Here is a 27,272-nt window from a genome sequence, read left to right as displayed (position 1 = left end):
GGCATAGGTGATCACGTGATCGAGATCTGACCAATCCAACCCGGGGGCTGGAAGAACGGCCATTTTGTTTAGCTGTGCCTTGCCCCTTCCGCCATTTTTAGTGTGGGCAGGGCACTGTTCCCGCCTCTTACAACCCCCCGAGAAGAGCCCAGGGCATTAAAAAATACACAGTCAAATAGGAGCCGAAACGGGAAAAACGAAATCGACGAAACGCTGTTCAGGTCGAGTCGAGCGCGATTCCGCCTTCCGCCCTCACCCAAAATGGCGGACACGAAGGCTTTTGTGTCTTTCCAGCCGCGCGGCATTGTGGGAAGTGTAGTGTGGACGGGTGGGGGCTCAAGCATCTAAGGAGTCCCGCGTTTGACGCTTCGGCGTAGTCGGACCTGCCCGGGCACTCGCGGACACCTCGGCCGCAGGAGCCGGAGCCGCGGCCGCCACGATGGTGAGCGCAGGGCTGGGGCCGGGGCCTGGCGGCGCTGCCGAGTCATCCTGGGGAGGAGGCGCTGCCGCCCCTCGGCCCTGCCGCCACCTCCCTCGCTCGGGGGCAGCCGGGGCTCGGCAGAGCCTCCCCCCGCAGCTTATCGGGGAAAGGGGCGAAGGGGAAAGGGCACCAAGAAGAGCCCCTTCCCCTCCCGGAGCGCGCGCCCACCCCCGGCCCTGTTGCGAGCTCCTCGCTCCGGGCCTTGCCTCCTTCCCGGTGTTTCCTAGGAGGGGCCAGGCCGGGGTAGACTAGCCTGCTTACAGTGGGGGACAGTGGCTGGCAGGGTAGATTTGCACCTTGCAGACTAACTCCTAGATCTAGATCTATATGCTTCCCTGAAGGTTCTGACCCATCAGTTTCATATAGACAGACAGATAGGTAGCTGTAGCTCTCTCAGTATATAAAACATACAGACATCTAGAGAGTGAGAGATTTCCACACACACGAACGCACATTGTTTGTGTATATATATATTATAATCAATATAGATAGATATTCTGTTGATGTGTGTGTGTAAATGTATGTATATACACACGCAAACAAACACACATCTGTCTGTATAAAGATATCTAGATATCTGTCTAACTATAGATCTTTGGTGGGGGGGCACAAAGAGATACTTCACAAGCTTTGGTGAGTTTCAGCTCATCTTCCTGAGATGATGATGTGCTGAAACCTCTGATGAAGTGAACTCAGTCTCCCAAAAGCTTGTGCTGTGTACCTCTCAACAGTAATATAGTTTATAAGGTGCCAAATGTACTCTGCCTTCTGCTTGACTTCAGTCTAATGTGACTTAACCCCATCTCTGCTAAAGGAGGAGAGTGCCCGGGGTTGAGTCCGAATGAGTAAAATTCTTTCACCAACCTTTAAGGCTTACGTCTGCGTGTTTTCTCACAGAGAGATGACAATGCATAAACTGAGCCTGACAGCTATGGGCCTAACAGTGTTAGTGTGGAGCACTTACAATAGTTATTTTTAATTTCTTCAGTTTAGAAGTGTGGCTGAGAACTTGATATTAAATTCAGAAAGAGGTAAAAGTTGTTCAGCTTTCTCACTGAGTTTCCAGTTAGTATTTTGATTTGTAAAAGAAACAAAGAAAAGAATTTTCCAGGATATTAGAAGCTGTTAAACCTGGTATAGCACATTGAAGAATGGGGGAAAAAAGGGTTTAAATGGCTAGTCTTTCCTAACAACACCCTATGCTTCATTTTCTAAATATTATTTGAACTGTCCCAGGAAATGAGCCTTTTGCTACTTGCTCAACTTTATTAATTATTCTTCATATCATTATTGGTAGTGTCTTTAGGAAGCAATCATTAAAGCTACAGTCTTGAAAATGTTTAAGTACATGCTTAACTTTATGCTTCTGAGTAGCTACACTGAGTGTAATAGAATAATGTGTGTATGGAAACTAAAGCATGTGCATAACTCGTTCATTTGAGGTCTGAAGTTTTACCATCTACTGCATTATTTTGTCCAAGTTGTTCATATTTTATTTTTGTTGATCCATCTTTTCTCATGTTTTCTAATGCCTTTTTAAGTTGTGTGTTGCACTCTGGAAATGTAATATAGTGCTCATTATTTTATTAGATGTTTAATTTCTTAATGCAGCTTTCAATATTTAGTGTTCTTTTCATGAACTTGATGCACATTCACAAAGTTGCTGGTCCTTGATGAATAATGTAGAAGAAAGTGTAGCCACTTTATTCCTTCTTAATTGTACACTGATAGATCTGTACAATGTACTACTGCATCACTGTACAAATTAATGATCTCTAGCATGTATATTTTTAACTTGGAACTGAAGTCTGTTCTGCTTTAGTTTGTAAAAACAGTCAAATTGCAATTGTGGAAATAATCCATAGTTGAATTTCCATTATCCTACTTCATAAGTTCATTGGTACATATATGTAACTAATCTTTGTGTTGTATTTTTCTTTGTACCTTTCATGAACATATTAGGTCTTAGGAAAAATAAGTACACAGCATTTATCACAATGGCTTTGGCTTGATGAATGACTGGCTGGAAATCTTACTATGATGGTGCCTGCTTAAATCCTGTTATTTTTTTTCTTCCTCTAGTTTTCTTTTAACATGTTTGATCATCCAATACCCCGAGTTTTCCAGAACCGTTTCTCAACTCAATATCGTTGCTTCTCAGTGTCCATGCTTGCAGGACCTAATGACAGGTCAGATGTGGAGAAAGGCGGGAAGAGTATGTGCATGTTTTATTTTGAATACTACACTGTTGAAGGTTACATGTGAATGATAATATTCAGTAGTATTGTTTATAGAAAGTGGTTGCAGAAACAATGTTAAACCCCAAGCATAAAAGCACATGTGTATGTGTTGGTTTTGTGGCTTGAGTAATAGGGGCACTGTGTAACTCAAAATCATATTTTCCTATAGTAGTATAAGATAACTGATGCTGAGGTTGTTACTAATTTATGTAGAGATAAATGGGGAAAGGTCCATTATTTATTTTTTTCACAAAAGTTTTTCACTATCAGTAATAATGTGTCATGTAAACTTCATAAGCTTTAAAAATCTTTTCCTTTCATTATTACTTTCTTGATAGCTCACTCAGTTTGATCAAAGAAAATAGATATACTCACTTTATTTTCAGGCTGTCATGTCAGTCCTGTCTCATGATGTTTGAGTTGTCCCTATTTCGAAAGAATGAATGAATCCAACCAAAACAAATTTACTTGTGGAAAGGATGTTTATTCATATTAAGTCCCATAACACTTTTATATTCTCCTTTTACCTGTGTCTCCAAAAATAAAATATACATTCTGGGCTAGTGAATATTGTTTGTCTAAATTAACTTCTTTTGTAATTTGAAAAATTACTTGTCTGAAATCAGTACCGCTGTAATGTGCTGCCTGATGAAAAGGAAAGATAAGGCTGTATACTATATTGTCTTTCATAGCTGTGCTGTTCCTAATCTTACTTTATCTTTTTTGTTAATTTCTGCAGTAATTATGCCACCATCTGCTTTGGATCAATTGAGTAAGTAATTTTTATTCTGCGGTTAAAAACATCAGACAATAAGGCTGTGGTAAATGCTTAGTCAAGTAACAGACTTACATATTCTTTAAGGTCTGGTTTAAATCAAGACATGCCAGGTGATCCCATATCGGAACAAAACGTTGTCAAACAATATATCCAGCAAAAGATAATAAATACAAAGTCATTTGCTTTTGTCTATATGTTACTCAAATGATAGGCAGACAGTGTAAAATTTTCAACAGCTGCTTGACCCTAATGTGAATGTTTATATTTATGAAGTAATTTATCCTCCTTTACTTTTATGCTTACAAATAACTTGGTTTATTTGCTGGCTTGGTTTTACTGGGCAATGAGAATTCACAAAGTTAATTCGAAAGACAGAAAAAGGATGGTCATTCAACAAAATCAGGGGTTTGTTCTGTTATTTAGATCTTCCAGAAGATAGGTGTTTTGACCATTTTTTGTTCTTCTTTCTAGCTAAGGGCTCTTATCTTTGAACTTTCTTTTCCTTAGTACAGTAAACCACTTGTCTAGAGAAACTCTAATGCATTATCCAACTGAAGATTATAAATCATATTCTGCAGTTGATTGAAGCTTGAAAAGAACAATGTCCTATTTCAGTGCTAGTACAGTAATATTGTTTTACCATGTCATCTTGCACTCCAGAGGAGCTTTGGAGAGGCACTTACAAGGGCTAAATGCCAAATCATAGTTTAATATATTTATATCTGCTTTATATCTCTGGCCTTGTTTGTGGAGCTGAGGTATTGAGCTAAACCGTTCCAATACTAGGATATTAGCTTGCTATAATGTATAGCCTTAGTGCATCCTGTAACTGTGTGTTTGTTTGATAACAAATACTACTTTTTCTCATTCACCAGGTCGACTTAACATTACCTACCCTATGTTGTTTAAGCTGACCAATAAAAATTCAGATCGAATGACACACTGTGGAGTGCTGGAGTTTGTAGCTGATGAGGGCATTTGTTACCTTCCACATTGGGTAAGTTGCCATTCATTGAACTGGCATAAACTGAAGAATAAGATTTGTGTGGTGCGTTGCTTTAATATTAAGTAAAATATTTGCTGAAATTGTATCCTTGTTGCACAATAACATTTTCAAGCATCTGTTTCAGCTGAAGCTTCGCTTTAAGTTAATCAAAGTAGATTGTGGCATGTATATTGTATTGTTACTGAGGTACAGGGCTATGATACAGATACAGGGCTATGATAAAGCCCAGTGCAACCCTATGGATTTCAGGGCACAAAGCCCAATATATTTGCATATTCCCTGGGGAAATTCCATATAAAATGATCTGGTTTGGTTGCCTAGGTCCTGGTATATAGTATCTTATCTTTGGCATCAATGTTGTTTGCAGATGATGCAGAACTTGTTGCTGGAGGAAGGAGGCTTGGTACAAGTAGAGAGTGTCAATCTTCAAGTGGCTACTTACTCCAAATTTCAACCACAGAGTCCAGATTTCCTTGACATCACCAATCCCAAAGCTGTGTATCCTTTTCGCTGAAAATACCTAATAGAATAATGGAAGGGGCTTGGGACTGTGGCTATACTTCTTTCCCATAATTAGAGAGGACAAGCTGGGAACAGCTTTCCAAGTACTGGTTTTATATTTCTAACACCAGGTAATAGTTGCTACTCTCGAAAACTAGTAGAAATAGAGCAAATGATCAGAAAAGTTGTGACTTTCCTGTAAAAAGTGTGGCACGAACTGAATGCAGTCTTCTAAACAAAGGCCAGGTAAGTTAAGGCTAACTTGTGTACAGGCAGTCCTCAGACTTACGACATAATTGGTTCCTGAAAACTGCGTCTTAAGTCGAAATGTAACTCGGAACCATTTTTGCCATAGGAAACAATGTTATAAATGGGGATTGGTTCCTGAACCAAGGCCCAATACCCTATTTTCATCAAAAATAACCCAGAATTTTGTACTCAATCAATTATAGATGAATAATTTCACTACATTAATGCATTTATATTTTAAATAGCAATCATACTGATTTGGAAGGACTTCTTTGAGGTGACTTTGCTAGACTCTTTGAAGGGCTCTTGGTTGAACTTTTTGGAGGGTTCTTGGCTGGAGTCTTCTCAGGTGTCTTGGCTGTAGGTTTTTCTGGGTTCTTCTCGGCTTTCTGAAAGAAAGCGTCCAAGGAAGTTTGGACAGATGTTCTCCAGGGAGATGGGTGATGCAGTGAACTAGTTCGCCGATGTGGTGTCACGTCAGATCAAGCGTTGTAAAGTCGAAACTGACATCAGAAAGTTGAAACAGGGTGTCAACTTCTAAACATTGTAAGTGTGAAATGTTGTAACTCAATACATTGTAAGTCGAGGACTGCCTGTAGTTGGCATTAACTGGTTGTAGTTGTTGCTGAGGCAGTCTTTGACCCAATGGGCAAGAAAAGATGAGGAATAGATTTTCTTTATAATGGTATGTATGTAACTCCTTGGTACTTGGTGAATCAGGCCGCTGACTTCAGAAGCCTAACTTGAGACAATCTCTCTATTTTTTTGCTGTCCTGGCCTTTGTTTACTGGATGCTCTGAGTGAGTAAGAAAAGGTGGGGGTTGGGGAAAGCCCATTATAGCTGGAAATGGATGTCTTGGCTTACTGTCCAGAGAATCTATATCAGGCATCTCGAAGGTTATTTGTAGGAGATGCTTTACAACTCAGTGCTTCTTGGACAGCTGTCCATGGTACTTAACATTTTAAGCCTGCTTGTTAGGAAAACCTACCACTGCAGAATGCAAATGTTATATTACTTTAATTCTACACAGAAAATAAGTATATTTTTCATCTTAACATAATGCAAAGATTAGAGAATGCACTGAGAAACTTTGCCTGTCTAACCACCGGGGATGTAATTGCCATCAACTACAATGAGAAGGTATAGTATGTAAAGTAAATAGCAGTATCTAAAAACATCTCTGTGCGGTAAATGGAAAATCAGTTCTGGCTTTATACCCATTTATCACATGCATAAGCACCTTCCTAATCAATACAGCACCTGGGTACTGCTGCTTCCTTAATCTTCATAGACAGATAGTTGGATACTGGGGAAGCTAAATGGTTAGGAACAGATAGTTCCAAATAGAAAAGATGTCAGAGCTCTGAACAGAGACTTGAGAAGCATCTGGGAAGCAGTCCCATAAATTGAAATAGGATCCAAATGTGCAGTCACCAATAAGAATTCTGTGTTGACATCGCCTAAATTTAGTTTCTGACAATGAATAGTGCGATCAATAGGTATTGTTGGTATTGTATCTGTATATCTTATGTTGTCACGTTTTAATGTGCCACAGACTTTTGCATTGTCTCTCCATGGCTGCCTTGCAAGTAGTTATGGGAGAAGTTGGCATTTTAGGCAGCTGGACATTGAAGTAGCTGAGTGTGTTGGCAACCTCAGCAGGTGTTGAATCATTTGGGATTGTGGGATAAGGACATTTTCTGGAAATTTTGCATTATTCGAATCATGAAATAATGTTGGTGCTAAGAGTATTGTCATTTAATTTCAGAATCAAATCCTTATTGCAAAAAAAGGACGCGTTCCTTTCTGAGCTATGATTTAGATTAGTTATAGTCTCTGGCAGACAAAACTGTACTTGTTGAGTCTCTGTTCTTGGTATTTAAGGCATGCTTAGCAACCATGATTACTTTTTGGTTTAAAACAAAATCAGTTTCTGGAATGCATATCTACAGAAGAGGCAGATAATGGAGCTGCAGCATATGAAGGCCCTTACCTCAACAGTGAGAGGTTTCTATCCTCTTTGATTAATTCAGACTGAACCAGAAGATGGTGAGCAAGGGCGACCCTCCAGATCTAAGCTAAGAGAGCAGAGAGGAGGAAGAGCCCATGTGAAATTCTGAGCTGCCACAACTTCCATTAATTTTAATAGGAGCTTTTATATCTTGTTATACTGGGCCACTTGTGAAAAATGGGCTCTCAAGTGTCTCTTACCTAAATCAGTAATTTAAAATGACATGACGGGGGGTACCACTGGGAAATTCACTGAAGCTAGACATTTCATACTGACTTAATTTAAAATATGAGTTTTGTAATTAAAAATAAAATGGAAGAAAAAGCTTGCCCTGCCTCTTATTTGCTTATATGGCATACGAACAAGTTACTATGAGGTAAGGTAGGGTGTGGACTTAACATACTAGTGACCGTGGTAGCGACCAGTGGGCATGTTTGTCCTACTTTCTGTGAGGGATAAACTACTTCGACTACCACGGAGTAATTGCATGCATACAGGCACTTGTCACAGAGCAGCTTTTTTGCCTACCTACCTATAATTAAATGAAAAGTATTTGAAGCCAATGAACCCAAACCTAACTTCTTTAAAATGGTTGAATAACTCTTTCAATATTAATTGCGTTTTGGGGCTAGAGTGCCTGTTTTCCAGCTTTTAGCTTGGCTCCGATGATATACAGGTTAATCATAAGTCATGTCAGACAAAACTTAGTAATCAAACTGTAGAAGGGCATGTTGCAAAACAAAGACAAGACACCAAATTAAAACAATATTCATTCTAACTTGCAGCTGCTTCTTCAAAACAGGGTCAGAAGATGTAGAACCAGATGATTGGCCTTGACAAAATAAACCTCTCTAGCTCTGTTCAGAAGCAGATGGTAATCTTTACTATAAAATTCTGCCTTTTTGAAATACTGTTGCTTGTGATGGCTTCCAGAAGCATTGTTCTGAATTGAGGCCTTGCACTGCATTCTGTTTAAACACGAAGGGAGACCTTCCTGCTGAACAGCTTATAGTTCATTGAAACAAGTGTTCTTGGAAATGAAGGGCTCACCCAAGTGTCTGATCGTTAATTTGCACACCAAAGAAAACCGCGTCATAATATGATTTACTTTTTCAGATCTATGAACTTCGGGTGATGGAAACCAAACCTGATAAAGCTGTGTCCATCATAGAGTGCGACATGAATGTAAGTCAGGGTCTTGTGGCTGGACTTCATCACTGATCACTGACCCATGCATCTTAGCTGGTCTGAAAAGATCTTGCACATTCAGGTGACTCAAGTGGGATGATTCCTTTAAATCTAACTTTCTGATTGTCCTTTTTGGCACTTGCATTTTATGTTGTCATGAAAGGTACTGGTTGTTGGATAGTCCTTAAGACTGAAGGTCAAAGCAGCTGGTGTTCTATGCTATCCTGACAGAGGATTTACATTGCGCTGGAGAGGCATGTTTAGAGGTCCAAGCTGCCACACTTGCTACCTGAACTTTTTAAAAGATAAATTATCTGTAGTTCAAAGTAGAGTGGCAGTTTACAGAGATCTGGGAGTAATGTTATGATGCAGAAATCTAAAAATGAGGAGTTACTGGATTTAAACAAATAATCTCTTCTTATAAAAACAGGTGGATTTTGATGCACCCTTGGGATACAAAGAACCAGAAAGAAATACACAGCACGAGGAGACCACAGTGAGTAAACATATCTTGTTCTCCAGAACAAATTCTTTTTAGTTGCCAACCTTGTTTGTTATAGAGCAGAGATCACTGTTGAAAACATTCTGAAAAGGTCTTGATGGATCAAGATTCCAGGTCATAAAGTGTATTGATTTCTCTCTTTCCTTCCCAATTCCATTCCATGGTGGATGGTCTGCCTCAAATGATTTATTAAAAAAATTAAAACATGGATCTGTAAACTTATTTGCTAGGAATTGCATGGGACCATTTATGTTAATCGCACATCACAGCATGAGTGTAATGAAGCAACTTGTTTTTCCTTCTTTTGAATAGGATGTTGAAGCAGATCACAGTGGATATGTGAGTGACATAGGATTTCGTGTAAGTCTGCTTTTTCTGTCTGTAAACTGGTGGGTGCCGCGTCCGAGGACCAGTGTACCCTTGACCTGCTAGCCTGGGTCGGCACGACCAGCTGGACGTGGGTACGATACGGTGGTCGTACAGGTGGAAAAGCGAAAGGAGTCAGGTGGTTTAAATGTGTTTTGGTTAAAGATTTATTAAAACTTACACTACAGAAGATTTGCAGTGTAAGAAGGAAGTCGTGGTTCAGTTCAGCTTGCAGATACTTTTCTGTTGCACAGATTATAAACTGCTTGGTGCAGATTTTCAGCAAAGCATACAGGTAACTTCGGTTCAAAGACGTTCGTGAGCTCTTGGTGAGAACGGACGAGTCGACAAAAAATCAGATACACCTGAAAACTTTTACTGCAGGTGGGAAGGGGTCAGCGACTGGCCAGATCGCTGACTATGTCTCCTGGGTGTGCGTGGAGGTCTCCACCGAAGGCGGAAATCTTTCCAAAATTATAGGTTTTTAGGTAGCCAATTACAACACACCAGGCTTGAATAATTACAGGACTGCCAATTATGACTGTGAACAGACTTTGCGTGTTTTTTACTTCTGCTCAGGTTTCATACAAGAATGACTGCGCATGTGTTTTACATTTAAGCTGGGGGAGGGCTGGATACGGAACTATGATGACAAAATATGTTATGTTAACCTTTTGACCTTTTTGCCGTCGGCAGCTGAAATCAAAGATTTTTCTTTTGACAGTGGGCAGGAACTTTAACCATGGAATATGAAACCATGTTCAGACATCTGCACAACTCCAGTCCTTCTGCTTAGGGCTTTTCTTTATTACCTAACAAATAAAAATACAAACAGAATGACTCTGCCTTGCCAGCTCTGTGGGTCCTGTATTAGTCATTAGGGCTTCACAGCCCTTCTCTGTTGAGGTTCCCCAGCTGGCTTCTGCTTTGTGCAGGTGCTTGCCTCAGGCTTTCCATCTGTCAGAAATGTCTATTTTTCCTAAAGGAAGGGTGCTTCTATTGATGGCAGGTGCTGCTTGCAACTTTTAGTTAAATGACACCTCACCATTACAGGTCCTGCCTTCAGACAAGGCTCTGAGCCATTTTTGCAGATGCTCTCAAGAGCCATCACCTGGTGACCATCACCAAAAGGAAATATATAGTCCTTTGATTAAGAGAGATCCTGCATAGTATATTCTTTCTGTAAGAAACATTCCCTTGGGAAGGTACAAAATACAAGTGCAGCAGTAAATATAATTTGTGGTAGATGAGATGTGTTTAATGAGAGTAATGTTTAAGTGCATATTCTCGGGAAACAAACTTTATTTTTATGATGTATATTGTTTAGCAACTCGGAGACTTTTATATCAGTAACTATATAGTAAGGACTAAAAAGGTTCCCTTAATTAAAAATGGATTGAAATGATGGAATAAGAACAACTAGATGCTGTTGTAGTATTAAGCTGTGCAGCCTTTGTAAGATTTAGCCACTTTAAGCAAATTCTTTACGTTAGTGAGCAGTGATTTATGAGTAGTGCTCGCATTAACCTTACAGGCTCTATATTACTTTATCCGGAGGATCAAGTAAGAATTCCTTCATAATTGGTTATGCTCACGTAAGTGGGTGGAGAGGTGCTAGCCAGTGACAGTAGGTGCCCTCTACTATGTCAGTGTAGGAGGATCTAGAACCTGGGAATTGAAATACCACTTTAGTTCCCTGTATGGCAGTACAGATTACAAGTACTGGCCCAGCAGAGGAGCCCAAATCTTGATCCCTTGCTTATTCTAGCCACATACATATTCATTATGTGTAGCTTAAATTTGAAGTGTTACATTGACAGTAGCTGTAAAGTGGAACTTAAGGAGAACTGACTGTATTTACCATGTGCACTTGTAGGCATTCTCTGGCTCTGGAAACAGATTAGATGGCAAGAAGAAAGGTGTTGAGCCTAGTCCATCGCCAATTAAACCAGGAGAAATTCGAAGGTTAGTCAGTTTAATGCAGTGTTCAACAGGTAACAAATCTTTAAAGCAGAGTGAATCATTCTTAAAATATTGTTCTGCTACTGTAATATCACTGAGAGCCTGATTTTTTTTTTTTTTCAGATGTGTTTGTTCAAGTAAAACATTTCTATTTTAACTGGCTTAGAATTCAGGGGTCATCAACTTTTTATGAGTGGCAGGCCAGATTAGCACAGCTTACTCCAAAGACAGAATGCCACTTGCAGTCCAGCTGCTGCCACTTTCCCCCATCACTGAATTGCTGCCACTGTGCTTCCAACCTAGTCACCGCTTTCCGTGCTCAGTTGTCACCAATTTTTCCTTGCTACTGAATTGTTGCCAATTGCTTTGTGGGTTGGATGGAATTGTTTGGCAGGCCATATTTTGCCCACAGGCTGTAGGTTGACAACCACCGGTCTACAGTAAGCATTTAGCTTCCTTTGCTTTTAAAATTGGGCAGATAAGTCTTGTGGTCTTGTTTTGGTTTTAGGTGAATGCAGTTCAAAATTCTCAGTTTTAATAGAAGTGGTCTGCTGAATATGTGGGTTGCAGCTCATTGGTGTAAACATATATGGAAAACTAGCAGAAAAATTGAACCTTCTTGAAAAGTGCAGGCATGGCAAAGGAGCATGGCTGCACACAATTTAAATGTCAGTTCTTCACTGGAGGTTCTGTTTCTTGGCAGCATTTGCTTAGCACTTAATAGTTTTGTGTCCAGAGTCTGATGTGTTTAGAACAAAGGCAGGTAATTATTATGACTGGAGGGTAGCTTCACAAGTTTTAGTGAGCTGTCAAGGCCTGCAAAGGTAGCTCCACCCCTTGACAGGTGCCCTGCCCCCTGGTTGCCATCTTGGTGATAGAAGTGCCATCCCCTATCCCCTGACGTTTGTCACCAGAAGTCCCTGCCCTTGCCCCTGAAGTACTCCTTTTGGGAAGAGGGTTTGCCATCGTGGAACCAGGAAAAAAATACAAGTTATATACTAACAATCTAACATCCAAAAAACCATATTTTAATTTCATTTTTAAAAGATTTTTTGTCCTAATTTTGTGTGTGTTTGTGTTGTGTATAGAGGTGATTGCTCAAAATCAAGTCTGTCTTTTGTATATTGCCCTGCAACAACCTGGAGCCCGTGCACCTTGCAGCCTCCCTGCCACTGCTAGCAGCACCATGCCACATCTGCTCCCTACTGACCCCAGCAGGAGCAGATTAGCCAGCCCTGCACACAGCCCTGACCCAGCCCAACCCTGCTCTGCACCACTCACTCGTAGTGCATCCTGCTGCCTCCTGGGCATGCAGGAGGGTTGGAGCAGCTTTGCACTGGACTGCCTTTCCAGGCAGCTGCTAGCCCCAGTCCTGTGGTACTGGCAGGGACCCATGCGCAGCCTTGCCCCACCCTGTGCTTGCCGCAGGCGTGCCTGCTCACATTGAACAGCTGCAGCAACAGTAGTGCCAGCAGGACAGAAGTGTGCTCCGTGCAAGGGGAAAAGCAGCCCCTCCCCCTAAGTGCTGCCCAGTGCTTCCTGCAGCAGCTGTGCAGAACCCGCGCTGGGCTGCCTTGTGTTGTCACTGTGGGCTGTCCCATGGGGCAGTGCAGAGCAGATGCAGGGCAGCCCAGCATGGGCTCTGCATGGCTGCAGGAAGTGCTGGGCAGCCCATTGGGCGGTGCTGAGGGGAAGAGGCCACTTTCCCCCGCACCTACCACACTTCTGCCCTGCTGGAACTGCTGTTGCTGCAGCTGTTCAGTGTGAGCAGGCGAGTTTATAGCAGGGGCGGGTCAGGGCTGCGCACAGATCCTTGCCAGTATCGCGGGGCTGGGGCCACCAAATGCTGCTGCCTGGAAAGGCAGTTCAGTGTAGAGCCGCCCCAGCCCTGCTGCATGCCTAGGGGGCGACAGGACATGCCACTGCGGGACAATGCTTGAGCCAGGTGTGACTGAGGAACCCACCATGGGCCAGACAAAGCCCCTTCACGGGCCGGTTCTGGCTTGTGGGCCATATTTTGCCCACCCCTGGTTTACAAGACAGTTGTGACGACAGTCACTCAAAGAAGTCAGAAAGAGATTCAGATAGGAGCAAAAAAAGCCAAAGATCCTTCTTTTATTGTTTATTGCATGTGTTCCTCTGTAGTGGGTGCAAAGGTTTCTTCTTTAACTCAATATTTCAATCTTTCTTTTCCAGAGGGATACCCAATTATGACTTCAAAATTGGTAAAATCACCTTCATTAGAAACTCACGGCCACTAGTCAAGAAAGTTGAAGAGGTAAGTAAGACTGAACCTTGCCCTTTGAATACAGGAATTATTACCATGCAAGTCTGCATTGCTTTTGGGTTTCACACATGCTGGAACACTTTGTCTAGTCTGATGCTGCCCACCCATCTAAGGTCAGATTGGTTCAGAACAGTATGCTAGTTTTGAATATGACCATTTTACTGGAATTCAGCCAAAATAATTTCCTAATAGCATGAGCAAATTCCTTTCACTGAAGGATTTTTTTTCATGGAAAATAGTGCTTCTTAGGGTATTTGACTCTGGCTTCTGATCAGTGTGATCTCTTTCCTGCTGATAAATCCATCAACAATGGGGATTATTGTGTTGCAAGCACTTCTTATCACAGATTGCTGTTAATCTTTGATGGAGAAAATAGGGCTCTGTTGTAGTATACTATCCATTTTATGATGATCAGACATATTTTTCAGTAGATGTGAATAAATGGTAGCATGTTAGGGTGGGAGTGGCTCGATCTCTTGTATCTGTTAGATCAGGGTGTCAGATGTGGGCCTGATCCAGCCAACGGAGCCCTGCCATCTGGCCCGTGGTGCTGCCCAGGGGTCTGACTAGACCTACATGAGATCAGGCTGACAGAACTCCCCCCACCCCAGCATACCTGATCCAGTGGTTGCTCCAGCCAGTCTTGGACCCGCATTGCATGTGGTGCAGATCCTGAAGTGGCCAGAACGGGAACTGGGTGCAGTTCAGTTCAGCCAAAGCAGTAGCCAATTTGCACATGGTGCCTGTCCTGGCAGACTGCCGCATGTAGCACCTGCTCCAGGACCTAGGCTGCTCACAGATCCTGTGTGCGGTTCGGATCTCGGTCTGGTTGGAACAGGCGTTGTGTAACAGTCCTGAATGCAGGTCCCAGACCAGCTGGAATGGCCACCAGATCAGGTGTGCCGGGGCAGGAGGAGAGAGAAAAAGAGAGGAACTGTTGGCCCGATCCAGCCTGCGGACTGGCTTAACACCACTAATTCAGCTCATGCAGCCTAGTGAGTCTGATACCCCTATGTTAGGTGGTGTATAAGGATGGGAGCATTTTACTGGTAATGAAGATAAATCATTTCTTGTTGAGGACCATTGCATCCATTTTCTGGGTCCTGAGCCTTTGTCAGCTTACGTTCATCATGGAGAACTTTTGTTAATGCACATAATCTACAGGAAAAACTTAGCTATTCTCTTGTTAGCTGATTTTTAAAGATTTGCCTAGTGTGGGTATAAAGAAAAATAAGAAATGGAAGTAGTGCCAGTGGACTTTAATGCTTTTATTAAATTGGAAGGTCACTAAAATACTAACATTTTTGATGTAGGGACTCAATAACAGCTTTCATCCCATCACTTATTGTGGCCTCATTGATTTAGCAGTGGTGACAATTAGTATTAGCAGTGAAACTAATCAGAACTCAACCTATCTGAAATAACTGCTTATTTGATGTGGTGCGAGCAAAGGCTTTGAAATCTAGATAAAGGGCAAATGGCTGGTTCTTTTGCCTGATGGAGATGGTAGCCTGCATTAGTTGTGGATATTTTAAGTGATGGGAGTTGCACTGTAGAAGTTTTACTTTAATGATTGAGATTTAGTGCACATCAGTGCTTTTATGAGGGAATACTCTCTGAAGTTAAGTGTCTGAAGACGTACATCTCACTTATGAACAAAGGAAATCTAAATAACGTCTTCTCCTTCCTCCATTTCAGGATGAGTCTGGAAGCCGGTTCATTGCATTTTCAGGAGAAGGTCAGTCCCTGCGGAAGAAGGGAAGAAAACCATAAGTTATGGAACGTTTAGCCAGCTGGGAGGAAAATAAAGTAATATGCAGCATATTTGGATTTTAGTTAGTGTGGTTAAGATGAGAGAGACTTTGTTCTTATGAAACACAGACACTGTTATCATTTTTTTTTTAAGTTTAACTGGTGTTACTGGTTTGCATTCTTATTTTCATTTGAAAACTAAATTCCAGGAGATTGAAATGGTTCCTTTTGTGTTCTGGAGAGAGGGAAAGTACTTCTCAGGTTTATCTGAGATGACAAAAACCACTGAACTCTGCTTTATTCAAAGGAACAGTGACTTTTCTGCTGACTCAGTCCTGGAGACTGTGCTACCCTCTCTTCTATCCTTGGTGATAATAGTATTATATTCTTCTATGCTTGATAGTTTTCCTTGTATTTTGGCCACTGTTTCAAACAAGATTTTCAGAGACATGTTCATGACAAACCAAGGCTGACATAATTAGATGATGTGAGACCTTAATGGGAGGAAACCTCCTCTTGAAGACCTCGAAGTCAGGTGATAGTACCACCTCTTTTGGCAGCCTGTTCCAGATTCCAGCCACCCTGTGAAAAATTGCTTCCTAATGTCTAACCTGAATCTACTCTCCATTAGTTTGTACCCATTATTCGTAGTTACTCCTAGGGGTGCCCTGGTAAATGGCGCATCTCCAATTCTCTGTTGTCCTCCCTCAATAAACTTAAAGGCGGCTACGAGGTCTCCCTGCAGATGTCTCTTGTGAAGGCTGAAGAGTTCCAGATCCCTCAACCTCTCCTCATAGGGTCTTGCACAAAAGCCACTAATCATATGAGTGGTCATCCTCTGAATCCCTCTGACCAATGCCGCATAGAGGGGGAGCATCACCTCCCTCAGTCTGTTGGTCATACATCCGCTAATGCACAATAAGGTGAGATTGGCTTTGTTACACTGCCGACTCATGTTCATGTTGGAGTCAACTATAACTCCAAGATCCCTTTCAGCTGCTGAGGAGGTCATCCCCCAACCTGTAGGTGTGCTGGGGATTCCTCTCTAGGTGGAGTGGAGTACCTTGCATTTGTCTTTGTTGAATTGCATCCTATTTCATTCTGCCCATTGATCCAACCTGTCTAGATTGGCCTGTATCCGCTCCCTGCCCTCTGGTGTGTTAACTTTGCCCCATAACTAGGTGTCATGTGCAGACTTGGACAGGGTGCTCTCCACACCCCCATCCAAATCGCTGATGAAGATATAAAATAACACCGGTCCAAGGACCAAACCCTGCGGGACACCACTGCCTACCTCCTTCCAGGCTGAAAATGACCCACTCTAGGTGCAGCTCCTAAGCCAGTTGGCCACTCACCTGACTGTAATCAATCACTCCACGGCCTGCTAGCTTCCTTATGAGAATAGGATGCAAAACTATCAAAGGCCTTCTTAAAGTCCAGGTAGATGACATCTGCCTCAGTTTGTGTCAAGGCAGTGTGTGACCTGGTCGTAAAAGGCTATAAAGTTTGTCAGGCAGGATGTACCTGTGACGAATCTGTGTTGGTTTCCCTTCAGCATCATTTCGCCTGCTGGTCCTTCACAAATGTGCTCTTTAATGATTTTTTACAGTGTTTTCCCAAGGATAGAAGTAAGACTGGCTGGCTTAAAGTTACCTGGCTCATCCCTTCTCCCCTTCTTAAAAATGGGCACCACATTGGCCCTTTTCCAGTCCTCAGGGATTGGGCCAGAGCACCATGAGTACTCGAACAGCCGTACCAGCAGCTCAGCTATGACACTGCTGAATTCCCTCAGCACCCGTGGATGGAGGTCATCCAGGCCTGCTGACTTGTACCCATCCAGCCCCTCCAAGTGCTTGTTAACTAAGTCAGCACTAACCATTGGCAGTCTAGTGCCTCCCAGACATCTATCTGTGTTCAAGGTGGGGGAATTGTCCTGGCCAGTACCTAGGAATACTGAAGCAAAGAACTCATTGAAGAGCTCTGCCTTTTTCCCTGTGTCAGCCACCAACTGTCCTGATTTGTACTACAGGGTCCCTGTGTTACTCTGCACCTTCCTTTTGCTTGCTACATATCTGTAGAAGGACTATTTATTGTCCTTGATTGTTATAGCCAGCCAAAGCTCCAGTTCTGCCTTGGCCTGCCTGATTCCCTGCAATAGCGTGCCAGGGAGGTATATTCCTCCTTGGTGGCTGCCCCCTGCTTCCACTGCCTATACATTTCTTCCTTTGCCCCCAGTCTTTTCTGGAGTTCCCTGTTCAGCCAAAGAGCCTTTTTTGTCCCCTTGCCCCCTTTCCTGCGTAAGGGGATAGACTCCTTTTTGCCCCAAGGATCACACTCCCTTGAGAAACGGCCAACCCTCCTGGACCCCCATTTGCTTGACGCTCTCGAGTTCAGCCACCTTGCTAACTAGCTTTCTAAGTTTATTAAAATAGTCCCTTCTGAAGTCTAACACTTTAGCCTTGCTGGTTATTTTTCCTACTCTTTGCTGGATTGTGAAAGTGACCATCATTTGGTCAAAATCTCCCAGGTTACTGTGTACTCACAGGTAACCCATAAGATCATCCCCTGTTGCTAAGTCCAGGTCTAGCAACGCTGCTGGGACTGGACACCTCCTGGGTTAGGTGGAGGTCCTGCACACAGTTTAAGAACCTACTTGAGTGGTTTGTTTTGGCCGTCTGCTCCTCCCAGCAGATGTCCAGGTAATTTATGTCCCCTATGACCACTGCGTCTCTCGCCTGAATGGCCTCTGAGAGCTGCCTGGAGAATACCAGGTTTAGCTCATCCTGATGAGGAGGTCTGCAGTAGACCCCCACTACCAAGTCCTTTTCCCCTGGACCTCCTGTATCATGACCCACAATACCTCAGTATCCCCCTCCTCTACCCCTGCCTTGTTGATGGAAGATGTCTGCTCCCTAACAGAGCAAGCTACAAACTTGTCCGATTGTAGTTTTGATATTCAGTAACAAATCAATCTAAGGGATCCTGCTTCTAAAGAATCAACCACTTGGAGTTACTTGCTATTTTAGTTAATGCCATGCCTTTTTAATAGAGATGCGATAGATTATCTTATTATCCAGCAGTTACTGTAGTAAAATAGTGCTGTGTATTTGAATGGTGCAGACACAACTTCAGAGTTCTGCTTGGGTAACTGAGCATTGACTAGTCTGATATGTGCTGGCTTCTGGAAATCAAGCAAAGGAGTTTTATTTTCCCCAAAGCAATTCGTAATAAGCAGTGACCTGCAGCTGCCTGCCTGTGCCAGCCAGGTGTGAAATCCATGTTATCTCTTAATAGAGAAGTGTGAGAGGAGCCACCGAAACCGTCTCCTTAATTGTCTGTTACAACTGAGACACCTGCAGGCGTGGCCATGCAGACATCCTGGCTCTTGGGCGGAGGGAGTGAGAGCCCGGAGCAGGGACAAGCTCAGCGCTCCAGTTCCGCGGAGGGCACCGGCCCTGTTCGCACCGCCCGTGTCCGCGTCCGCCTCTGCCGCGTTCACGGAGCTTGCCTCAGCCCAGAGAGGTGCAAACAGCTGGGTGCCAGGGCACCTTCCTCTGACCGAGGTTTGCTAAGGATGCGGACCTTATAATAACGAGGCATCTCTGGAAGAACGCGCGAGACCCAGCACAACTTCGTTCCCATCGGAGCTGCGGCAGACGCCCGCAGAACCTGCCCCTGGCCTAGTCCGGCTGCGGCGGGTAAATCCGCTCTTCATGACGCGTGTGTCCTCCGGGGGCGGGGCGATGCGCGCTCACGGGAGACCGCAGGCGCCATGTTCTCGCGTCCCGCCCACAGCCTGGCCATTGGCCACATTGGTGTTGGCATGTGAACATGCTGAGTGGCTCAACTGCCTGTCTCTCACGCCCGCTCTCTCCCGCGATTGGCTATCGGACGAGTCAGGGGCGGAGCAAAGCTCGCAGTCTAGCAGCGGCGGATGCTGCCGAACCCTTGTCCGCTGCCGCTGAGCAAACGAGGTCCTCTCAAGGTCCTTGGCCATTGGCTCCGGATGCGCTGTCTGTCAAGTGGCCCTGCGTTCTGATTGGCTCGCTGGGCTGAGGAGGCAGGGCCGAGGGGGGCAGAGGCAGTAGCATGGCTGACAGTGATGCGTGGCGGGTAAGCGGAGGCGCGTTCAGTTCCCCCTCCCCCCAGTCGCGTGAGTGCGGGGCGTCGCGGGCACAATGCTTCGGGCTGCAAGTGTCCGGGGCGGGGGCGGGGAGCACATGAGGCTCCCCCGCAGCGCAGCCAGCTATAACCCGCGGCCCGGGCCTGTCCAGCTCGGAGATCGCTCAGCTTCCAGGGCAGAGAGGTTGGTCCTCAGTCCAGAGATCTGTGGGCGCTGCTACACGTTACATCCATCACCCAATTCAGTGCTCAGTCACGCAGTAAATCTAGACCGGCCAGGTAAAAATGACCCTCTGGCTATAAAGAGCTACCAGCTAGAGCCAGCACTTGAAAAGGTGTAAGAGCTCCAGAGCCGGTTTCCATCCAGCTTTCATTGGAGCAGGGCCCCAGTTGAGGCCACAAATCGAGGGGCTGGGGGGGATTGTTTTCTCCTCACCTCAGTGTCTTTTTAAACGTACAGCGGCTTTGCACTTTCTCGCCAGCCACCACGAGCCTGTGATGATTATTGGTCTGAATGGAAACACTGCAAGGGCATCCAAAACCTCGTCCATCACTACTACACATTTGGAGAGGCTCCTTCCTGCGCTCAGTGGAAAACGGACTACAAGAACTGCAGAGAGTGGGAGAAAAGCAAGAGTACACAGGCTAAGGTACAGGGAACACCCAAGGGGAAGCTGTATTAAATACTCACCTGGAAATTAAATTGCACATCCAACTCAGTGAGTTTTTCACCATCTCACATGCAAAATCTGCTCACCCACTTCCACACTAATGAAAAGGCTGTTTTCCTCACTTGTCAGCAATAAGTCATTGCCCTGCTAGAGCACCCCAAAATATTTCAAGCTTCGTTTAATAAAAGAACAGGCCTTCTCCACAGTTATAAAGCCCTGCATGAAGATTTTAAAATGTGTTACTACTGTTAATGTGGGTGTGTGAATTCTGGGAAGTGGGACTAATTGCTGCTTTTAGAAATTTTACAGGACTTTAAAAGTAATTAAATTTTGAGCCCAAAATACTTGCAACAGTCTCGTACAACTTAGAACTTTTCTCAAATGTTAGCCAGATTCAGAACAGTAGGAGGGAAAGTACCTTTTGCCGCTCCCCATTAAGTGTTACCACCAAAATTAAGCAACCTTTGTCATGCTGACTATAGCACCCTCTTAAAAATCTCTCCCTTGGTCCTTATCTATGTCCGTATCTACTGCAGGAGCAACAGCAAGCATGATCATGTCATAAGTCAAATTTTTGTGCCATGTCTTCATTGTCACATTACTGTTGCAATCAGCTTTCATTGTAGCATGACCAGCTTTTGTTCCACTTTGTATTATATGTTCACAGGTAAGAAATACCATGGTCTGTGCAAGTAGTTGATGTTTTAAGCAGTGCTTTGAAGATGAAACAGTATGTGAGTATCATGTTTCGTGCATTTTAGGAATCTCTCTGTAAGAGTGAAAGAGCCCGGATTCTGGAGAAACAGAAACATGCTCCTGTGTGGATGCTGAGGAAAGGCCCACCAGCTGATTGGTACCTTCCACTTAATGAAGACAAACCAAAGTAGTAATAGTAATGGCTGTGTTTGGCCCTTTTATAACGGAAGACGAGAGAGGTTCATGTAGTCTTTTCCACTGAAAGATGCAGAAGCTACAAAACTCTGGCATCTGATCAAGTCACCTCAGCTTATTTTTGTTCCCATTGGTCAAACACTTGACTAGTACCCAGTTACATTTAATGTTTTTTAAGACATGTCTTCCTGAGATGTATTTAAGAGTACATTCGGGGTGGCAAACACCAAAGATGCAGTAGATCTGCTATTCTTAGGTGGTGTTGTGTTTTTGTAAATGTGTTTGCTGAAATATTAAAAATAAAATTGTAAATGGCTTCCACAGATAAGTCTGTTGTGGTCTTAAGCAAACGTAGTTAAAAGTAGAATCTCTTATCACATTAGCCGTACAGCATTTTTTATTTTTCACTTTCTTGCAATATGAATTTTATCTGTTTTTTTTCCCTACTGTATCAATTTTCCCTTTCCTATGCACCCACAAACACCTCAAAAATCCAAATGGAAGTTAAAGTAGAAACTGAAACTTTTCTTCCTACAGACTGACACAATTGTTTCAACAATCCTTCCTTGTATCATGTTTATATCTCGAGTTATGGTTAGGGCAGAGAACAGCTACCAAGGAACAGATAAAAGAAAAAGATTCCATAAATATGTTTTAAAAAATAAAACTCTCCCTAGCCTGCTGTAAAGTTTACTTAGTTTTTATTGGACATTTTATTACCAAGGTGGCTAATTCTAAGAAAGAAAGGGGGCAGGGAAAGGTGGGAATTTTATTTTCTGTGAGGATTTCCTGACAACCACATTAATCATAATTTTTGACATACCAAAACAGTTCAGTTTAATCCCATTGTGTCCTTTAACAAACTAAGCGTCTGTTGTCAGCCGCATGGCAAACTGTCCCCCTCTCAGTATGTGTACGTCTTGGTGACATCATTGTACTTCCCCTCAGGAGCTTCATAGCCAGGAGCTGGTGGTGTGTAACTTGGACCCTCTTTTTCAAAAGGAAACAGTCCCATATCTTTCCTTATTGCTGCTTGGTAAAGTTCTTCCGATTCCAGACGCAGTTCCCTTAGTGCTTTCTCCTGGGCTGCTACAAGCATGGTAACTGTTTGCATGTCTGCCTTGTGCTGGTTTTGCTTGTACAGGGCCCATTTCTTCATTAGTAGGGCACGTCTCTCGCTCTCCTCAACCGACAGAGGGTCGGCACTTCGGACCCTGGCAAATATCAAAGAAAGTAACAATTTTTAACACATAAACTACTCCCATTCCCAAAACAGCATTTAATAAAAGTCACAGGTGAACTGTAGGGAGTCAAGTTGACCCAAAAACCACAGTAGCACATAAAAGTGCTTTATAATCCTACAGTAAAAGTTTGTAACAGGAAATTCAACTTATCCAAGATACTTTGTTTTGTTTTTTTAAGCAGAGAAGACACAAATGCTATTTCAATAGGCTGATGATAAATTTTGTAAAATTTCTTTACACATATTAATTAGACTGATGTACCAGAGCAAGGCAATTATTTTCCCTTCTGAGAGAAACAGTGCAAATTTAAGACAACATCTGAAAAAATGCACATCCTCCACCCAGAACTAAATTCTACTTCCATTAGACAGAAAGACAGAACAGTGCTTCAGAACTGGGCAGAAAGAAAACAAGCTGAAACTTGAAAGTGACAACTTCCTCAAACCTTTAGCTGTTTGTCACCATACTGTTACCCATAGATAAAAGCCAGAGTAGCTCATGGATATGAGTAGCATCATGTCCAGGATTTGCGTCTACCTCTATCTCTCCTGTTCATTATCAACTCTACAGGGAAAGCTGACAGTTCTCTGTACCTGGTGCTATCCAAATATTTGCTTGGTGTTATGAAGTCCTCAATGGGAATCAGTTGCAGGGCAGCTTTCTCCAACTTTCTTATCCTCTTTTTCAAACGCTCCCTCACCATTTGCTCTCTTTTCGGATCCACCCTCTTCTTCTTCCTTTGGGGTTCTGCTCTAATGGAAAAAAAAATCAATTTTAAAAATTGCATATCTTTGCATATTCATGAACTAGCAATAACTTTTATTTCTACATTGTGCTGTTGCCCAAGGAAGTTTTAGAAAAATAAAACTGTTTATACACAACAAATCACAGGACATAGGTTTTAGTGAAGCTGAGGAGCTGGATTAAAGTCAGGCTAGACTTGAAATTGTAAATGGCAAAGGCAAAATTATTATTTTTATTAGGCAGTGTTATGTGAGGTAAAAGCAAGGCAAGGGCTTTAGGACACAAGACATTTTAGAATTTACCTGGGGTGTACTTGCCAAAATAAAACAGTACAGCTAATACGTTTTAAACAAGACACATTTTATGTTTCAAGTGCAAGTTTGTTATTTACATGATTGACACCTTTGACACACTGATAGACCTAGTATGACAGACCAAGTACCTTAATTAGGTGCTGCCCAACCTCTTTGCCCCACAGAGTGGATGGGGAGTGCCAGGTCAATCTCTGGGCCCAGCCCCACCATAGCAACACCCGACTTGGAAACTGGGCAGCGGTGGAGGGATGTCAGTGTTAATTGCCACCGCACCCTCACTGCCATATTTCCTGGCCAGTGAGCAGCCCTGTGGGGTGGATGATGTGGCCCTGGGCCAGATTTATCCTACAGGCTTATCCTCCAGCCCTGCTGAAAGAGCTTAACTGGTGGAAGTGAAGCACCATCGGCTCAACCAATAATAAAACAGCATAAAAAGAGGTATTATTTTGGGAGTAGAGTCTCCTGTCCAAAGTGCATCCCAGCAGCCTATGGGATCCTACATTCAACTGCCCACCGCTTGAGCTGCCTGATTAACCATGGGCTGCTGACCAGACCTGGCTCTTCCCAACTGCACTGAGATCAGACGCACCTTTGAACCTGTATGGATTGACCTATGTTGAATTTAAAAAATGCCCCAATAACAATGAAAGGCGAGAGCACCGGAGAAGGTTTGGCGAGCAGGAACAGCACCCTTCAGTTACCTCATGGGGACGGAGGCCTTGAACGCCAGCACCGAGGTCTGCCAGTGGCCGCCCCAGGACTGGAGGGCGCGGGAGGGCGGCGAGCTGCGGGAAGAGAGCAGGTGGTCAGTGCAAGTCGGGCAGGGAGACGGGGCGGTCCTCCACGGGGACACCCTGGCAGAGAAGTGCTCTGCGCGGAGGGGAGGAAGGCAGAGCTGGCTCTGAGGAGCAGGTTCCCTGTCGCCCTGGGACTGCCCCAGCCCAGCCCCCCGACCTAGGCCCGAGGCTCAGAGCAGCCCGTCCCACGCGGGGAATTCATTGCCGCCCGCGGCCCCACCTGAGCGCGGAGCCGGCCGCTGCGCCCCGCACGGGGCAGAGCAGCCTGGCGGCCCACATGGCCCGCGCGCGGGTAACCGCGTCAGCTCGGAGGTGCCCTACAGCGCAGTGACCGCGGCGCCCGCTCTGGAAACGCAGCCGGCTCCCACCCCATTCCCCCGCCCCTGAGTTCCGCCGCGCCGAGGTCCTGCGCCGGCCACAGCGCCCCTCTCGGCGGGAAGGACGCAGCGCGCGCGGCGGGGCCGCCTGGGGACACCCCGTGCCCCGCACTGCCCCAGAGCAGGCCTCTGCGCGCCCTGGCCCGGCTCCTTCTCCCGTGCCCGCCGCGTGTCCCTCGGGCGGGTCCTGGATGTCCAGCCCTGCTGGAAGAGCCTGGCGCCGAGCCTTGCCCTCTTCACTGCCTTCCCAGGCCTCCCTTTCTTGGAGGCTGCCCCCGCCCCGGGCCTTCAGGCAGGTGCCTCGATTGGTTGGGAGGAAATGAAGGCGCTTCTGGAAGTGATTGTGTCTGAGCACGGCCTTTGGGCAGCGAGAGGGGAGGACGTGCTTTGGAAAACCTAGGCCGTGCGGAGCCGAGCCAGCAACGCAGAGACAGCCCCTGAGTCTGGTTACACCGGTCCCCTCATTTGCTCGACTCTCAGGGCACAAGCACGCCGAGGATGAGCGCGAGCGGGGGACACTTCACTTACTCGCCTATCCGCACATCTGGATTTATACACATATCTTTATAGATACGCACTCTCTTGCTGAATCGCTTATTCTCTTATCTGAACATATAGATAGATTGATAGATATACCGACCGATCAAGACGGATCAATCGGCATAGGTCAGTCGCTCAATCCATCGGCACCACTCGACTGCTCAGCGCAGCTCGATCGACACCGCTCGACTGATCGAGACAGCTCGCTCGCTGGAACATGGCTCCCTCGGTCGATCGGATGGACACGGCTCGCTCGGTCGATGGAATCAGCATGCCTTGAGTGATCCACTGTCGGTCGATCGATCCGCATGGCTCGACTGGCCGTCCATCGAGATATAATTCAGATAAGAGAGTATGTGATTCAGTACGAGAGTACGGGGTACAGGTTGTAGGTGTGTTGGTCTAAGGACCAAAGTATCTATCTGGCTGTCTGTGTCTTGGCTGCATCACTAGCTCAGTAGGAGAAATCCCATTCTCCCTTCCTGGCTGTGCTGATGGCAAGGCAAGTTTTGACCCTGGCTGCATGGGGCCCGCTCCTCGCCACCGCCGTCCCGCGCGGGGCCCTCGAGCGCAGTCCCCCGCACGCATGAGTCCCCGCGGGCTCGTGTCGCCTCGAGGGGGCAGCTCTGCCCTGCGCGCTGGGAGCGCGGAGCCAGGCCGAGCCTGCGCAGGGGCGGCTGCCTGCAGCCTCCGGGCCCGGGCCCTGCGGCACCCCCCCGCCCCGGGAATGCTCGGGCGCCGCAGCCCGGGGCCCGGCGCTCCTGGGCGCGTGTTTCCGCCCGGGCCCTCATCCTCCGCCCCTCGCCCCCGCCCGCCCGCAGCGCACGCGGGGCTGGCTCGGGCGGATGTTTCCCGCCGGGCCGCTTAGGCGGTTGCCCGGTGCTGACTTCCGGCGTTGCCGGGGAGCCGCTGAGAGCCGAGCGGGGGATGCGGCCGGGCGGCGGCGGCCGGGGCAGGGCCGGGGGCAGGGGCCGGGGGCGGGGCTGGGGCCGGGGCGGGCGCGCGGCCGGGGCATGGCGCGGCGCTGAGCGGGCTGCGGCCGGCGGAGGGCGCGGGCAGCGGGAGCCCATGGCCGCCGGGCGCCGCTGAGCCGAGCCGCAGCCTCGCGGAGCCGCCCCGCAGCCGGCGGCGGAGTCAGCCCGGCCGCAGCCCGCGCGCCCTGGGCTCCCGGCGGCGGCGGCGCGGGACGATGAAGCTCCTGAAGCCGACCTGGGTCAACCACAATGGTGAGCGCGCGTGTGCACCTGCAGCGCCGGGCGTGCAACCCTGTGTTGGTGCTGCGTGTGCAACCCCACGCGTGTGGATGTGTGTGCAATCCTATGGGCGCGTGCGGATGTGCCACGGAGCGTGGCGGCGCGTTGGGTGCGTGTGGCGGCATGCTGGCGCTTTTGGCCGTGCGACTGGTAAGCGTGGCGGTGCGTGCGTGTGTCTAGCTGGTGTGTGAGGGGTGTAGGGCGTGTGGCTACCTGCAGACGTTGGAGCCTCGCGGGCTTCCAAAGTTAAAAATCGCTGACTGCGACGGTCTGTGGTGGCTGCCGCTGAGGAGCTGAGCGCAGCCATGAAACCAAGTAAGAGCCTCCTGCTGCTGCTTGCCCACGCGCCAGCCTGGGGTGTTGCCTTCCCTCCCTGCCTGATCAAATGTAGCTGTTACAAGTGGCTCCCAAACGACCTCTGGTTTTAGGAGCTGCAGGAATGTAACGGGCCCTTGACCTTCGACAGAACGGGTTTGCCAAAAGCAAGGTAACGATGGTTCATTTGCCTGTGAACCAGCCTGGCTTCTCTTGGGGAACCACAGCATTTTTTTTAGGTCTTGCAGGCTGAGAGAATTGGTGTAAGTTGTTCTCCAAAGTTGGTGCGATGAAAGTGCAGCTAGAGAAACGGGGCTTCTATAATCCGGTTTGGCTGGGGACCGCTTTGCCCAAGTGTTTGCTGGGACACCTGAGAGCTGTCTTCTGCTGGGGTGATGTGAGAAGAGGGAGTCCCATTGGGCAATTCCTGCCTCTTACCATGCAGAAAAAACAGCTTGGTCTTTTGGGTAACAGTCCTGGTGACACTGCGTTCAGGAGACTGCTTGCCAGAGTTAAAAGAATATAACTGTAGGAAACCAGTTATTTGTTGGGAGTGGTGGAGTGATATTGTAGCTGTGATGGTCCAGGAGATACGCGAGGCAAGAGTTTTTGTGAGTGATATCTTTTAATGGACTGACAGCACAGTTAGGATAGACTTATTTCCATTTTCACATGCAGTG

General features: G+C 45.9%; 4 protein-coding genes across 11 annotated transcripts in view; 3 read left to right on the top strand and 1 right to left on the bottom strand.

The window, feature by feature from the left end:
- Positions 1–164: 164 nt before the first annotated feature.
- On the top strand, positions 165–16,051 carry UFD1 (ubiquitin recognition factor in ER associated degradation 1). Of its 3 annotated transcripts, none has more exons than XM_090063075.1 (12): positions 165–442; positions 2,564–2,696; positions 3,461–3,493; positions 4,375–4,496; positions 4,873–5,003; positions 6,324–6,396; positions 8,384–8,452; positions 8,886–8,951; positions 9,270–9,296; positions 11,200–11,288; positions 13,482–13,563; positions 15,271–16,051. In XM_090063075.1, the coding sequence occupies exons 1-12, from the start codon at positions 440–442 to the stop codon at positions 15,343–15,345; spliced, it is 903 nt and encodes a 300-aa protein (XP_089919201.1). In that variant the 5' UTR covers positions 165–439; the 3' UTR covers positions 15,346–16,051. The 3 variants fall into 3 exon arrangements, with proteins under 3 accessions (XP_089919201.1, XP_089919200.1, XP_089919202.1); XM_090063074.1 differs by having other exon boundaries at positions 172–442; positions 9,270–9,317; XM_090063076.1 differs by lacking the exon at positions 165–442 and having other exon boundaries at positions 2,564–2,670; positions 9,270–9,317.
- A 3,222-nt stretch (positions 16,052–19,273) lies between these two features.
- Positions 19,274–21,336, top strand: C9H22orf39 (chromosome 9 C22orf39 homolog). Of its 4 annotated transcripts, none has more exons than XM_090062265.1 (3): positions 19,274–19,437; positions 19,929–20,096; positions 20,879–21,336. In XM_090062265.1, exons 1-3 carry the CDS (start codon positions 19,414–19,416, stop codon positions 21,002–21,004), a joined length of 318 nt encoding a protein of 105 aa, XP_089918391.1. In that variant the 5' UTR covers positions 19,274–19,413; the 3' UTR covers positions 21,005–21,336. The 4 variants fall into 4 exon arrangements, with proteins under 4 accessions (XP_089918391.1, XP_089918390.1, XP_089918387.1 ...); XM_090062264.1 differs by having other exon boundaries at positions 19,288–19,437; positions 19,907–20,096; XM_090062261.1 differs by lacking the exon at positions 19,274–19,437 and adding an exon at positions 19,444–19,630 and having other exon boundaries at positions 19,907–20,096.
- A 356-nt stretch (positions 21,337–21,692) lies between these two features.
- MRPL40 (mitochondrial ribosomal protein L40) lies at positions 21,693–25,621 on the bottom strand. Of its 3 annotated transcripts, none has more exons than XM_090062259.1 (4): positions 25,125–25,621; positions 24,012–24,095; positions 22,846–23,004; positions 21,693–22,222 (listed from the first exon to the last, which is right to left on the bottom strand). In XM_090062259.1, the coding sequence occupies exons 2-4, from the start codon at positions 24,014–24,016 to the stop codon at positions 21,913–21,915; spliced, it is 474 nt and encodes a 157-aa protein (XP_089918385.1). In that variant the 5' UTR covers positions 24,017–24,095; positions 25,125–25,621; the 3' UTR covers positions 21,693–21,912. The 3 variants fall into 3 exon arrangements, with proteins under 3 accessions (XP_089918385.1, XP_089918384.1, XP_089918386.1); XM_090062258.1 differs by lacking the exon at positions 25,125–25,621 and adding an exon at positions 24,328–24,505; XM_090062260.1 differs by lacking the exon at positions 25,125–25,621 and adding an exon at positions 24,429–24,470.
- Positions 25,622–26,002: 381 nt separating this feature from the next.
- The window catches only part of HIRA (histone cell cycle regulator), a 57,195-nt gene continuing 55,925 nt past the window's right edge, over positions 26,003–27,272 (top strand). Inside the window, exon 1 of the mRNA XM_090062257.1 lies at positions 26,003–26,250. Within this exon, the coding sequence (XP_089918383.1) occupies positions 26,214–26,250 (37 nt within the window). The 5' untranslated portion in view covers positions 26,003–26,213. The remainder of the gene's footprint in view (positions 26,251–27,272) is intronic.

Source organism: Crocodylus siamensis, chromosome 9, assembly GCF_052110815.1.
Source record: "Crocodylus siamensis isolate JL-2025a chromosome 9, ASM5211081v1, whole genome shotgun sequence".
Classification (NCBI taxonomy): domain Eukaryota; kingdom Metazoa; phylum Chordata; order Crocodylia; family Crocodylidae; genus Crocodylus; species Crocodylus siamensis.
This window is presented reverse-complemented; position numbering and strand designations above follow the sequence as displayed.